Below are 15900 nucleotides of genomic sequence, written 5' to 3'. Positions count from 1 at the left end.
GGCCCGTGCTGGTCACTGTTTGATGAGTTATTGGAAAGATGACTTGCTGCCAGTCTCAAAGCTGACGCTCCAGCCTCCTCATTTTCTGCAATTCTTTGGAATCTGGCAAAGAATCCAACAACTGGCATACATTTTGGAGATCCTCAACATTTGTTTAAAAAGTGCATCACTACTAGCTCTCATGCTTGGGGCAATCTGCCTGAAATCATTACAAAAAAAGAAATCCGCCAAAGCACTTCAGCATTTAGGGAGTTTTCGTGTGCTATGCATGGGCTCACTGTCATGCCCCTTCCTTCCTAACCTAGCCACATCCCTTTACCTTTGGCTTGCTTATCCATGAGCCCTTCTGTCTGCCAGAATACTGCTCTTTGCCAGATAAATCCCACTCTTAAGATAATTCAAATACCACATTCAGAATGTTGGAGTAATAATCATTTTCAAGATATCTTCATCATTATTTTTTGAACTTAGAAACTCAGTTTTCTTTGTGCCAAATTGGTCTCCTTATCTATCAAGCACATAAGAAATTCCCACTTCCATATTTTATGGACACAAACCCCAGCATCCTCTTTTCACCAGCAAATCAGCATCAGTAGTCCTGAAACTTGTAGTCTAGAACATAATAACAGCGTTATATATAGAAACCTCATCCACCAATCCATCTGCACCTTTTTCCTTAGGGCACACACTGTCCCTAAGTCCCATCACCTACAGCCAGGTGACCCACCTACAAAGCTGCCAAAGTCAGGTGAAGGATTCCACCAACTCACCATTCAGGAAGAATTGTATGAAAACTAGGGCAACACACGTATCATCTTTCATTTGCTTCCATCCTCCAGCTTCCCTTTGCCATCTTGACAAACTGAGATGAATGGGCCTCTTGCCAGCTATGAATTTCTTTTTCATGCATGCGGCTCCTTTCAAGACCAGTAATCCTCTGCTGGATCTGGACCTGGATCCTTCAAATGGCAACAAGCAGGAGCTTTTATTAATTCATTAACTAATTTTCTTTAAAAAATGTATAGGGTGCCCTTCAGTACAGAGTGAATCACAAGGTGATTTCCAGTGGTTTCCAACATAATATTTAAAAACATAATACAAATAAATCAAAACATACAATGCTAATAAACTAAAATCCAATATAAAAATAATTACCAGCAAACAGGAGCAAATAAAACAAATTAAGACTTTAAAACACAAGTTAAACCAGAAGTGGGGAACCTTTGGCCCTCCTGATGTTGCTGCACTACAACTCCCATCATCCCTAGCCATTGGCTATGTTTGCTAGGGATGATAGGAGTTGTAGTACAACATCTGGAGGGCCAAAGGTTCCCCACCCCCAAGTTAAACCAGCATAAGGTAAATATCTCCAAAGGCCAGAGAGAACTGGTATGTTTTAAGTAGGCGTCAAAAGCTTAATTACATTGTGGCCATCCAAGAGGAGTGACTTCCACAGCTGGGGCACCACTACAGAGAAGACCTTGTTCTGCGTCACTGCACTGTGTAACACATCTATCAGCACGACAGTGAGCATTGGCCACCTTGCTGATCTCAGGGTCCAGGCCAGTCTTCATAAGGAAAAGCACTCCAATAAGCACCTAGGCTCCAGGTTGTTCAGGAATTTAGAAGTTTATAACTAACACCTTGAATTAGGCCCAGCAACTTATAGAGAGCCAGTGCATATCCCGCAGAATGGGTGTTACATGAATCCATGCAGAAGCACCTGTTGATACGCTAGTGACAGCATTCTGCACCACCTGCTGTCTCTGGACTATCTTCAACGAAAGCCCCACATAGGGCACATTGCAGTAATCAAGATGTGAGGTTTCCAAAGAATGCAGTACTGTGGCAAGGCTTTGGAGAAGGGTCATAGCATAGTGACAGAGCATCTGCTTTGCTTTGTTGAAGGCAGAAGGTCCCAGGTTCGGCCCCCAGCATCACCAGGTAAGGCTGCAAATGTCCTCTGTCTGAAACCCATGGAAAGCTGTGACCAGTCAGTAAAGACAATACCAAGCTGCTAGATGGAGCAATTGTCTGGCTCAGTATAAGGCAACTTCCTATGTTCCAATCCAGGAACAGCTGTAGCTGGCGAAACAGCCATAGCTGGGATCAGGCACTCCTTGCCATAGAGACCACTTGGGCCTCTAGCGACAATGATAGATCCAGGAGCATCCCTGGACATACACAGAATCTCATATAATGATACCAAAAGGAAAGGCCGTTGAGGATCCAAATCTGCAGAATGGAACAGGAAGACAGGGAAATCTCAATGAAAGAATAACTAGGCACTCCTCCCTTCTCCCAGAAGGACCTTAATACTTTGAAGATCCTAAGAAAATAAGAGCTGCCTGGCTGGATCAGACCAACAGTCCGTCTGTTCCTTCATTCTGTTTCCAACAGTGGCCAATAGATGCCTCTGGGGAGCCCAAAAGCAGGGGATGAAAGTAATATAATGGCAATGAGAACGATTGCTATCTATGAAGCAATAACAGAGCATTCATTTTGTTTAGCACCACCCTCAAGGGGAGACAGTGTAGGCCACATGGAAAATATGTTCCCCATTCTTCATGGAGAAAGCCATGAGAAAAAGTAGAAAAAGATCACCCAGCAACTTATCCCCTGTCGCACAACTCTTCTTTGTGTCATGCTCTATTACTGAGGGCAGCTGGCACTGTGTGCTTCTGGAAGAGCTATACGGAAGAGGATATCTGCTTCTGGTACCATCCAAACGAAGATGAGCTTATCTACAGAATTGGGGCCCAGTAGAATTTGGAACCAGAAGAACTCTGCCTCAGTTACCCATCTGTGAAATAGGAATAACAATATTCCACTCTGTCCATACGATAGGGATGGGGAACCTGTGGCCCTTCAGGGTTCTCTATCCAGCCCTTGGGACTCTGCCGAGGCTACACTCGTTCCAAGGCCACACCCTAACTAGCCCTGGTCAGCATCCTCCTCAAACTGCTTTTGCCTGGCTGGAATGTATTCTCACTTGGAATAATGCCTCTCACTTGCCTTAATATATATATGAGAGAGAGACAGAGAGAGGATATGAGCTCAATTTACTTTCATTTCCATAAGTGGTACACTCTGAAAAAAAAGATTATCCTTACTTATTGCCTGTGTGAACTCCTGTCCATAACTCTGAATGAACCCTTGAAAGTTTTCCTTTGTTTTTATCACAACTTATGCCTGAACAAATTCTAAAGGAATTCTGGGTTTGTTTATTTACTAGGGTGCTTAATATTGCCAACAAGGTGTTCAGAAATTACAGTAGGTTATGTTCCAGACCCCTGCTGTAAAGTGAAAACTGCTGTAAAGTGGAACTCATTGAATAGAATGGTGCGTAATGCCTGAAAACCGCCGTACAAGCGGAAGAAGCACTGTATGAGTGGGGCTTTAGTCTAATTGCGTCTAATTGAGACCGCTGTATTAGCGAATTGTTGTAAAGCGAAGCGTCGTAAAACAGGGCCCTACTGTGAGTACAAACTAGTTGCTGACAACAGGTGTTTTTTTTTTTAACTTACCAGGATTTTCCACTGAAAGGGTAAATCTGGGTTAAGAGGGGGGGACAACAACAGGATGAAATTTTGATGCCAACAATGTTGTGAAAAACTGTCTATGTGGAGCACCGATTTCACAATAAACGCCTGTCTGGAAGCACCCCTAGAGATATCCTGCTCTTCCTTTAGAGATCAGTCTAAATAGGGCTTCCAATGGCCATCCATCCATGCACTGCTTAGTTTAGTAATGTGGATTAAAAGTTAACTATCTCACATTAGACTCTCCCCAAACAAGGCCCAGGAAAGCGGCTTTTACAGTTTATATCAGACACCAAATCTGCTGGGCCTCACTGTTCCTGTCCTGCTTGAAAGGAGGGCATGAAAGACAAGAGTGACACAACCAACGCTCCCCTAAAATAATACATAGATACATGCACATACAACACTTTTGTCAGTGTCAGAATTAGGGTTGCCAACTTTGGAGCCAGCCATTGATGCCAGCCTTGATGTGCAGGCACAAGCAGGTGATCAGGTTTATCTCTAGCTTGTACAAAGCTTCACCCACTGATTTGTGCTCTTTTAAAACACTAACAACACTAACCTCCCTATTAGTGTATACTGAAAGTGTGGGGGAACTCCATCCTTCCATCATTATTGAATTGCTCCAATTACAAACAAAATGGGGGGCAAGTAATTGGTATTTAATCGGCCTTGAAATAATATGATGCTCTCTTCAGCATTATTGGAAACACTGGATGAAATATTAAAATGGCTCCTCTACCCCTTTGCTGGAGGCTGGAGCTCCCAGGCCTCACAGACAATCCTTTTCTGACTGACCTCAAGATTTATTGAGCGCTCCTTCTTCACTTCCCACTCTTGGCTAGAACATCACCCCCTCTTCAGGGCCCTAGGTTCTAACATGTTGCTGATGATCCTTACTCACATCTCCTACTTCAAGCCTGCTGAGCTCCTCACCTGTTTTCATGAGTGCTTTCACCTCCTGCCCCCCGAAGTTGGATGCTGGGTAGAGAGTCAACAGATGCAGTTTTTCCTACCATGAAGCTACATATAGACAACCTTAGCCTCCTCCACCAAGCATCCCACTGACTGTAATGATCCCTTGTTTGTTGCCTAGTCCCCCCCCTCCCATCTTGCCTTTCTACCTCACACCCTCTATCCTTCCATTGCCCTTTGCTGTTCCCAAACAGCAGCAGGAACACATTAATCTCACGGAAGCACTCCATCTATTGCTGCAGCAGCAAAATGCTTCCTTACAACTATCGGGCCTAGTCCTTGAAAAGGCTCCAGTCATTTTTAAAGGTGCATACAAGTGGGAAATTTCACCAAACACTGCTTTTCCTATTCACATGCGATAGCAATGGGAGAATGTCCAGAAGTCAAAGTCACAACAGGCAAAATATTTGCTTCTGTACAACTGCTAAAGGGAATGGATCCCTCAGGAACTTGACAAGGCAACCTAATTGCTCTAAGTCAGCTGTAGGTTCCCCAACCTACAGAGGCTTTGGACTACAACTCCCATTTGCCCCAGCATCATACAGCTATGTTGGCTCGGGCTGATGGAGCTGTAGTCCAAAACATCGGCAGGTTGAGGATGGCTGCCCCAAGTAGCTGTCTCAGGTTCCTTAGTGTGCCTAAATTGTGTAGGTCAGGGATGAGGAACCTCAGGCCTAAGGACTGGATGTGGCCCTCCAGGTCTCTCTGTTCTGCCCTTGGGACTCTAACCAGTCACATCCCTTACCAGCCCTGCTTTGCACCCTCCTCCAGTGTTTTTGCCTGGCTGGAATGCGTCCTGGAACTTTGGTAATGCCTCCCGCTAGCCTCTGTGTGTGCGACGTGTAAAGCAAGCTTATCGTACAAAGGTAACATTTACATCTGTTATTCTACCCATTTTTGCCTGGCCCCACCTGCCACACCACCCACATGCCGTGAAGGGCATGCAGCCCTCAGGCTGAAAACGATCCCCCGCTTCTGGTGTAGGCCTTCACCAATCCACTCTTGCAGTACTACAAAGAGAGCTCTTCCATGCACCTCTCTCCAGGAAAATAGGGTTGTCAAGTGCCCAATAAAAAAGTGGCCTGTGGATTTAGTGTTTCATTTAGTTCAGAGCTGGGGAAACTGTGGCCTTCCAGACACTTCAGGACTACAACTCCCAGCATCCCTGACCCTTGGCAATGCTGGCTGAGGCTGATGAGAGTTGGAGTCCAACAACATCTGGAAGACCACACATTCCCTGGCTTTGTTTTTGGTTGGTCAAAGAGGATGGCACTTTTTTCCTATCCGTTTTTGTTTGTGTAGGAGCAGTTGCCATAAAAAAAAGGAGCAAACCTGCCCCCTAATTCCTTGCCTGTTCAGAGACCAGAAAGCTTTATCCCAAGCAATAGAAATCTTAATGAGGGCACTGGCTTCTCAGTGAGCCCTGCTAGCTCACGATGGCAAAAAAATACCCAGTTGCGTATTTCTGAGGTAAGTGAGTACAGTGGGATCAGAAGCCAGCTCTGGAACAGAAACTAACATTACAATGTAGACTGAGTGAGTGGGAAGAACAGAAATTGAAGACTTGTTGAAGAAGAAAAACTACTCATATTGTGCTATCAACTCACCAGTATGACAGAGGAAGATCCCTGGCTGTGGGTGAAGTTATCCATAAATTTCATCTCAATGGATAGAAAAGTCCCTCCCCGCCTGTAAGAGGCTCCTCCTTCAGGATGACATGAGAAACTCTTGGTTTGGATTTGTAGAGGATTCAGGAGAGGCTCAAGAATATTTATTTTCATTTATGTTATATGTAAAAGTTTTATATACCTCCCTTAAATGGAGCTTGCAGGGTGGTTTGCAAATATTATACAGCCACAAGAGTGGCTGTATTATATACTATAGTCAGCGGGGATTTTTCACATTCCGCAATGTTAAATGGAAAATACCCCTGCATGCCATTCTGATGCTTCCCATAAGCTCATTTCAAAACAAAACCTTACAAAACTTATAGTTCTGAACTCAGAAACGCTTGCTTAACAACCCTGTCAATTTTCATGGCGATACACAAAACAATCAGAGAGAATCGAGAGTTCAAAGACTGAAAAGAGAGAAAAAAACTCAGAGCCCTTTTGGACTTTTTTCTGCCAGAGTTCTCATAATCTGTTGAAATTCATTAAAAATCAGCCATGTTCACAGAGTACCTGTAATCCTAATACTGACCTTGCCCCATACTCTGACCTTCATCTACTGCAGTTTAAAAGTTAAAAAAATGCCTGGTTGATTTTTAATTAATTTAAGAAATTTTGGCTGGAAGCCTATCATAACGCGGGGCATGCTCAGTAAGGACCAACTGTCAGTGTTCTAAAAGCCTCACAGCTGCTGGGCTTGGCTAATCAGAGGGCCACACCCACACCAGACTTGATTTCACATGAGACAGTCATGGCTTCCCTCAAAGAATCCTGGGAAGTGTAGTTTGTGAAGGGTGCTGAGAGGAGACTCCTATTCCCCTGAGAGAATGGTTAACAGTCAGCCACTCTGATTGAAGATCTGTGAGAGGAACAGGGTGTCTCCTAGCAACTCTCATTACCCTTCACTAACTACACTTCCCAGGATTCTTTGAGAGAAGCCATGATTGGCTTTGAGCCATGGCTTTGAGAGAAGCCATGATAAATTCTTTTAAATTGTTTTTAAAAGATGTGTTTTTAAATTTTCATGTTTTTAGTTATTGTAAACCTCCCAGAGAGCTTCAGCTATGGGGCGGTATATAAATACACTAAATAAATAGATAAATAATGATTGTCCAAAGTGTAATAGAGGCCTGGTGTGGATGTGGATGTGGCCAGGGACAGCTTTGTTTTAAATTTGGGTGGGAGGTAGGGTTGCCAGGTTCAGGGCCTGAGACTGATCCTGTATCTTTAGGAGAAGAGAAAGTCAGCCAAGTGCAGGTGTTCTTGCAACATTGTAATGGGAAAAACCACAAGGTAGAATTGTCCCTTCCCCCTGCCCAACTGTGAAAGATACAGAAGACGTCTTGGTTGGCAGGCCCAGCCTGGTCAGTTTTACCTATCCTAATCATGATTGCATAGGAGTATATCTGATTCAACTCAATAATCATACAAATTATCAGACCTGCCTTTTCCCTCCTTCCCCTTTCCTCTCCCTTTCTCCTCCCCTCTTCCTTCTTCCACCTTCCCTGCCCACTCCAGCCCTCCGTCCCTCCCCACCGGTCAGTTTTACCTATCCTAAGCATGACTGCACGGGAGTAAATCCCACTGAACTCAATAAACATGCAAACGACCACATCTGTCCTTCTTCTCCCCTCCCCCTCCTGCCTGCCCCCATCCCAGTCCTCCCCTCTGCCTTTCCACCCCTCCCTCCTCCCCCTCTTCCCTTCCCCATCCCCTGTGGTCAGTTTCACCTATCCTAAGCATGATTGCCTGGTGTGTGTGTGTAAATCCCACTTAACTCAATAAGCATGCAAATGATCAATCCATTCTCAGCAAACTTGCACGGGATCCCATTTCTTACCTCCCGGATTAAAAAGCAGGGAAATTCACTAATAGGCAAAAAACCTTGCGGTTTAAGAATGTACCTATAGCCCACAGATATTTCTACCAAACTTTAAAAAGCAGGGAAATTGGGCAGCTATAGTGAATGCACCAGGGGAGCAGGAGACCTGACCTCCTCTCTGAGATATTGGACTGCCCTACAAACTTGTCAAAATGCAAACACAATTTGGGTTGGTCTTTCACAGTCCAATCCATTTGCTGTGTAGCTTGGAAGAATTTGGTAACATGTGCCTCTGAGCATATGGTGAGTGGTGGCAACACCTGTAATCAGCCCAAATAATAGAAAGAAGATATGTCCTGTGCTGAACTTGTTTTAGCCAGGAGGAAGCAACATTATTAAGACAGTTGATATAGTTCAGATGGTCACTTTAAATATGTCTGATTTGCTTTGCAATTTTAGTGAAGTTTTCTATAGGAAATCATTTTCTTTTGCTTTTGTTTCTATGAATATGTGAAGTACAGCAACACTTTGCAAAATTTATACTAAAAAAACTCCAAATATAATTGTGGAATAATGGCACTGACTTCTGCAAAATCGTCTCCAGTGGACCTCAGAAGTGTCTCAATTTGCACAAGACAAAACAGTGGGAGGTGAAATATATTCTAGCAAAATTCTAGGTGTGCTCTATGTTTTTAACTGATCGTGAACACCTTGCCTTAAATAAAGTGGTTTAAACATAGCAGGCTGAAAACATGCATCCTCTTTTTTCCAACAACTAGAGTCATTGCTAAAGTAGCAGCATATTGTAATCAGTCTGATTTTACATTAAACTGCAGTTTCAGGTCCAACTGTTAATGCACCCAAAATAGAAATAGACCATAACCTCCAGTTTGAAACAAAAAAGGCTATCTTCACCATCATATGACATTGACCAATAAAAAGGCTTTGAAATTAATAAAAATAAATTTGACACAGATTTTTAGGATGAATAATGAGGGAAATAAAATTTTCTAGTTTAGATTCTCTGTAGAAACATTAGTAACACAGGAAAGAAGCAAAGTAAGAAGAACACCAACAAACATACAAAAATATAATTCTCCATCTTTGGAGATGGCAGGTGTTGCCACCACGCACCATATGCTCAGAGGCACATGTTACCAAATTCTTCCAAGCTACACAGCAAGTGGATTGGACTGTGAAAGACCAACCCAAATTGTGTTTGCATTTTGACAAGTTTGTAGGGCAGTCCAATATCTCAGAGAGGAGGTCAGGTCTCCTGCTCCCCTGGTGCATTCACTGTAGCTGCCCAATTTCCCTGCTTTTTAAAGTTTGGTAGAAATATCTGTGGGCTATAGGTACATTCTTAAACCGCAAGTTTTCTTGCCTATTAGTGAATATATATATAAAATACAGAGTTGTAAAATTATTTATTTATTTATTTATTTATTGCATTTATGTACTGCCTCACAGCCGAAGCTCTCTGGGCAGTTTAACAACAATTAAGAACATTAAAAACAAGTATACAAATTTAACCCGTATCAAATTTAAACCCATAAAAACCGACAGGCAAGTTAAAACACATGCAATTCAAATAGCATAAACGTGTTTTAAAATATAAAAATAAATTTAAAGGCCTGGGAGAATAAAAAAAATCTTTGCATGGCATCAGAAGGATAACAATGTTGAAGCCAGGCAGGCCTCTCTGGGGAGGTCAGCCCATAAACAGGGCACCACAAATACAGCTTCAAGAGTAAAAATGGTTAGATCCTTCCCACTTTACAAGATTGTCCAACCCATTTATTTGGTGAGCCTGGGGTTGGACAGAAAGAAAAGTGTGCCTAAGAACACCCCAGCAGAGAGGAACAGATTTAACGTACTGCAGGCAAATTTGTGTGTGTGCCCGTACTCTGAATCTGGACTGTGCTTAAAGTTCCACTTATGCAATACACAGGAAACTGCCTTATACCAAGTCAGATCATTGGTCCGTCTGGCTCAGTCTTGTCTACACTGCCTAAGAAAACATCAAAACACACACACAGCGGAATATGAATGGTTTATTTTCCCAACAATTATGATCTTTAAGCTTAAAGGCTCAAAGAGGACATATAAGAGAATTAACTTGAAGATTAACTAGAAATTATTCAAGGTTCTACCCTAAAACAAACTTTATTCACATTCAGTTCACCCAGCAGTTATGGGAACTACTTTCAGGTTTAGTTCAGAGCTTTTTGAACTAATGCAGTGAACTGCATTAAACCAAACTAGCTCATTCCAAGCCCTAGCTATGTGTGAATGTGTAACACAGTCCCTAGTTCAGGGGCAGAGGCAGCAGCTTTCCACAAAGGAACAAAAGAGGAGCACTTTGAAGGTCCTGAAAGTTGCTGGGGGTTAGAGTGTGTAGCTAGATCAAGATATGATTGTGGGATTGCTCTCTCTCTCTCTTCCCTCTCTAACACCTGTTTCCAAAAGCAAATCACAACAAAGGCAGCATGATCCCATGGAGAGAGCATACATGATTCCCTGAGTTCTGCAATATCCATCACCCCAGAACATTAATGCAAAGCCCTCTGCACCTATAATCAGAGCTTAGAAGTAATTTGTTATAAGTAATTCATTACTTTTTTGAGGAACGAGTGGGTAATTCCTTTACATTTTGATTGTAATAGAACTAGGAGTAATTTTATTACTTTTGTGGAGTAATTGTAATGTTTCAGGCATTACTTTTGGGCATTACTTGGGGGGAAGCAGGGGAAGTCTTCTGCTCCTCTGATGTGTGAATGAAAATCATGTGCCTCAAACTCGGTTTCTGTACAGCGTCACTCTTCCCTCATGCTCTGTGGGTGGGTAGGAGGCGACGAGGGTGAAGGTAGAGAGCGAGATGGGTGGAGTGGAGAAAACAATTGTTTAAAACAATGGACGGTGATGGTGAAGAATGGAGTGGAGGGGAAAAGGAGCTGGAGGGCAAAAACATGGATAAAGGAGGAGAAGGAGGCAGCAGCAGAATGGAGATAAAGAACTGTGGAGGTGAAATATGATGTGTGCGTGTGTGAATACTGTGTTTGCACTTGGCACACAAAGTGGCCTGCACCACCCTCTCTGACTACCGTGCTGCATTTGCAGTATTCTGACTTTTTTGCGTCTCAGAGGAAAATGTTTGCTCGAGTGAGTGTCCCTTAGTTGGTGGGAGGGCAGGGTCCGGGAGGTGGTTAAGTGAGAGAGATTACGCATGCTGGTATTGCACTTGGTTTGACATGCAAAGATCTATAAGTAGTGACCTCTGCCTCCCTCCCCACCTCCCTTACCAGTGGAGGGACCACCATTGCTATCTTATGGATAAAAAGAATTATTCTGCTACCTCTGTATGTGTGTGTTTGTTTTTAATGTTGTTTTAGGCTACTTAGATGTGCAGCAGCCAAGGCCAGCACCTTGTAGGCATTTTTTTAAAGTAACTGAGATGTAATGGCAGTGATTACTTCTGAGAAAAAGTAACATAATCAGTTACTTTCAGAGCAATTGTAATGGTAATTACTACATTTTGGGGCCATGTAATTGTAACTGTAATTTATTACTTTTTAAAAGTAATCTTCCAAGCTCTGCCTAAAATATGGTATGAGCTTGTGCTGCTCGAAGAGCACAGCTAGATCATGACTCCTATTTCTTCTGAGTGGGGTGTTTTAAAAAATCTATCTAGTCATCACCAAATCTTACCTCAACCTTGAAATCACTATGTGGTTTTAGGAAAGCCTCTGTCTGTCAACCTACTCTCTATAATATGAGGACAATAAATACAAGGCTACCATATAGGGTTGTAAAGTTTGAGAGCACTTTGCAGGGGATGGGGGGGAACTCTATTTCTGTAGTGTTTTTCCCCAACTCCTGTAAAGTGCTCTCAGTAATCCTTACAGCCCTGTATGGTAGGCTTGTATTTGTAGTCCTCATGTTACACAGAAGTACCTTAGAATATAAGATATGTTATAAGTTTAATGTAATGCAGTTAAAAACAAAAAAGTTTCACTGTCAGAGGTGAGAAATACTCCCTGATCATGGTAGCTGTTACTGTTCTCACTTGCTCCCTGGGTGCTTGCAATCCAGACTGTCACTGCAATAAGGAGGAAAGTGTGGGATAATATTTGCTTTGATGCAACATCGTCTAGCCTCTCTGCGAACAAATCAAAGTGAATGCTCATTAAATAGCCAGCATAGTTGTCTAATTTCCCTGCAAACAAATCAGGTTGAAAGCTCCCTAAACAGGTCATCTGGAAGCACTCTCTGTCACCTTTATGCGGGGTTGCTATAGCGCACTTCCTTTCAAATATGGGGGAAAAAACCTCATAGGAATATAGGAAGCTGCTATACCGTCTCAGACCATTGATCCATCAAGTTCAGTATTGCGTAGCCTACACTGACTGGCATAATGGTGCTTTGAGGTTTCAGACAGGGGATCTTCCCAGCCCTACCTGGAGTTGCTAGGGTTGAAGCTGGGACTTTTTGCACGCACTGTAGATACGCTACCACTGAGCTGCAGCCCTTTTCCCTTCGAAAGGATAAACAGAGTGAAGGAAGGAATCCTGCAAGCTTGGATTTCTAAGCAATATTCCTACACACATAGAGAGTGCCAGGGTTGAAGCCTAACTTTCCTCTGTCCAGTTGTGCTCTCTCGTCCCTGATTTGTAAGGGCTGCTTGCAACCGCTCAGTGTTGATGGAAATGCTCTCTGAGCATGCCGATATAGTTTCTTCTCTCTAGCATTACTGATTATTTCACATGACCCAGAATTGAGCTCTAGCACAGACAACAAAGTCCCATGGCTGACTGCGCCGCAGCACGGCCTTGCTTTGAGCCAGCAGCATCTTTACTAACAAAAGGAGGTCAAAAAGAGCCCTGTTTGCACCATGAAGTACAAACTGCCTCATCGAGTGGAAAGGGTGGGATCCAACGCTGGGGAAACAGCCAGGTTGGAGAGGCCTCAGCTGGCGTCACAGCCTCTGGGTTTTCCAGCTGGCAAGGCCGACCGTAACTGCAGATGTGCTGGATGCCAGCCCAACTATCCGTGAGGGAGGGGGGGGGAAAGGGTTGGGAAATATGCAGCCAGCTTGTTTTGGCTGAATGACAGTTTCTGTCCAGGCTGGGGGAAGGGTATGGGAGGACTCTGCTTTGGAGCGACCTCAAATGGCTAATTTTGGGAAATGTTGGCTTTCAGGTATCTAAGAAGCTGGCCCTGCCTTCCAGGGCCTGTTTAAAGGGAGTGACTGAAACAACAGCTTCAGAATCCTAGTCACCACTGTATTATTTAATATTTCTGCACAGCTCTAAATTTGAGTTAACTCCAGCTATGGAATCCAGTCCAGGAGTTACCTGTTACTCTCTTAAAGTATACCATTGGTTGTCTAAATGTATTTATACTTGGAGCAAAACAGGAAAGATTGATGTGTATGGTATGCTCCTGTCTGAGATGGACTATCCAGGCAAAATAAAAAGATGAATACAAGGAAAGTAGCCAGGATAAAAACTCATAATAGTAATACTTTTCAAACATCACATCTTCAGCTTAGAAGTAATGTTTTTAAAACATATTTTTCACTCAAAACTGGTTTCAAAATCTGGAATTACTGTATAGTTTCTGTATGTGCTGTACGTGGGGCTGCCTTTGAAGACGGTTCGGAAACTGCAGCTTGTGCAGAATGCAACGGCCAGATTGTTAACGGGGACCAGACGGTCCGACCATATAACACCGATTCTGGCCCGCTTGCATTGGCTGCCTATATGTTTCCGGGCCCGGTTCAAAGTGCTGGTTTTAACCTACAAAGCCTTACACGGCACAGGACCACAATACCTGTTGGAACGCCTCCCCCGATATGAAACTGCCCGTACACTACGCTCAACATCGAAGACCCTCCTCCGAGTGCCTACACATAGGGAAGCTCGGAGGGCGGCAACACAAAAAAGGGCTTTTTCAGTGGTGGCCCCCGAATTGTGGAACACCCTCCCAGAGGAGATACGCCTGACGCCAACGTTACTATCTTTTCGGCGCCAGGTTAAAACTTTCCTCTTCGCCCAGGCATTTTAATTATTTTAATCATGTTGCATTTATTGGAAGTGTTTTAATTCTTAATATTTTGTACTTTTAAATTGTGTTTTTATATTGTATATGCTTATGTATTTTTAATGTTGTTCTTGTTCTTGTGAACCGCCCAGAGAGCTTCGGCTATGGGGCGGTCTATAAGTTTAATGAAATAAATAAATAAATAAATAAATAAATAAATAAATAAATATTTTTGAAATGGAGGGAGATAAAAGGTTATTGGGTTGCAAAGTGATGCAACAGCTTGGGCTGTTCGGGTATCCTTTAATAGCAGCTTCTTTAGCAAAAATCAGCAGTTGAAGCTTTTCACAGCATAGAGATCAGTTGTGTTGCCAGCTAATGTCTGTGCATCAGGCTAGACACATAGATACAGGGGCTGGTTCTAAAGCTGGCAACTTTTCACTTGAAGTTTGAAGACCAAACTTGATTATCCACTTGAAACCCCTTGGACTGCCTTCAAGTCGATCCCAACTTATGGTGACCCTATGAATAGGATTTGCATGGTAAGCAGTATTCAGAGGTGGTTTACATTGCCTTCCTCTCAGGGTGAGAGGCAGTGACTGCCCCAAGCTCACCCAGTGAGCTTCATAGCTGTGTGGGGATTTGAACCCTGGTCTCTCAGATTGTAGTCCAACACTCTAACCACTACACCACACTGGCTTTCTGAAACCCCTTACTAAAAATGAAATAGAGCAGTTTGAGAGTTCTACATGTATTTCTGTCAGGTCAGGGGTAGGAGATAATGACTAATGACTTGTCCATACTTGGCAAAGAACTGAAGCTCAAACTTAATGGGAATGGGCCAGGACCACAAAGTTCTTCCGCCCTCATTTGTGCCATAGGGCTCATCTACCCAGCGGTTTAGTGTGTGTTTGGTGCTACTTGCATCCCCTTTTAATTCGCATGGTTCACACGACATTACTGACAAACAAAAGCTACCATGCAGTTTTCCACCTGTAAATCTGTACTAACCCAATCCGATTAAAATACAAACAGTTTAGAACAATACGGCTCCACTCCGCCCCACACATTTTTGCAGACGGTTTGCTTCTATAGTTTTTAGTGGGTGGGTGAATCATCACTTTCAGTTCTTCCCCTTTCTCCGCCCACTAACTCTCCCATGATTTCTATTTTGTTTCCGGCGGTTTATCTAGCAACTTCTGACTGCTCTGTCCTCCCCCCTTCACAGTTTGCTGCAGCCCTCACTTCTTTCCTCCTTTTCTCCCCGAGCAAACTTCCTTCACTCCTTTTGTTTCCTAAAAAATCTAAAGTGGATTTTAAAAAGGTCACCTCAAAAATATAAATATCAGTATTGATATTTTCAGAAAATAACAATACTGATATTGGATTTGATGTTACCATTGAGCACAAAGTGTGAACCTTGCAAATCTATTACGATGGTAAAAGCTGTGTATTTGCTACGAAGAAATGCTCCCATGTGGATAAGCCCACAGATTCACTTTATGGCTGGTGAAATATTGATGCTTCATCACTGTAAGTAGCAGAACTCTGGTCCTTCTACTCTAGGGAAATGTTTCCTTCTCAACCTCTGTTAAGGGCAAACTCCATTGTTAGCAAACAGTATTGAGCTTTCCTTTAGACTGCATTAAAAAAAAAAGATGCCTAAAGCACTCTCCCAAATAAGGGTGAAGACCAGTCAAAACATATGAAAGGCACACACAGCAGATTCTTCACCTGTGGTGTGAGTCCAGCTTTGCCATTTGCATGACAGACACCAGCACACTGAATGCTGGCTCAGCTAGACGTTTTGGTCCTTCCATTCATGTTTCAGGTGGGTTTTCTGCCCTTT

The 15900-nt window shown here is 43.2% G+C and overlaps 1 protein-coding gene across 1 annotated transcript in view; it reads right to left on the bottom strand.

The window, feature by feature from the left end:
• The window catches only part of RBMS2 (RNA binding motif single stranded interacting protein 2), a 114157-nt gene extending 109508 nt beyond the window's left edge, over window positions 1-4649 (bottom strand). Inside the window, exons 1-2 of the mRNA XM_061615194.1 lie at window positions 4479-4649; window positions 771-959 (exon numbers count right to left, since the gene is read on the bottom strand). Coding sequence (XP_061471178.1) covers window positions 771-773 — 3 coding nt within the window. The 5' untranslated portion in view covers window positions 774-959; window positions 4479-4649. The remainder of the gene's footprint in view (window positions 1-770; window positions 960-4478) is intronic.
• Between the last annotated feature and the right edge of the window lie 11251 nt (window positions 4650-15900).

This window comes from Rhineura floridana, chromosome 3 (genome assembly GCF_030035675.1).
Source record: "Rhineura floridana isolate rRhiFlo1 chromosome 3, rRhiFlo1.hap2, whole genome shotgun sequence".
Lineage (NCBI taxonomy): Eukaryota > Metazoa > Chordata > Lepidosauria > Squamata > Rhineuridae > Rhineura > Rhineura floridana.
The sequence above is the reverse complement of the archived record's forward strand: the minus strand, read 5'-3'. Positions and strand labels throughout refer to the sequence as shown.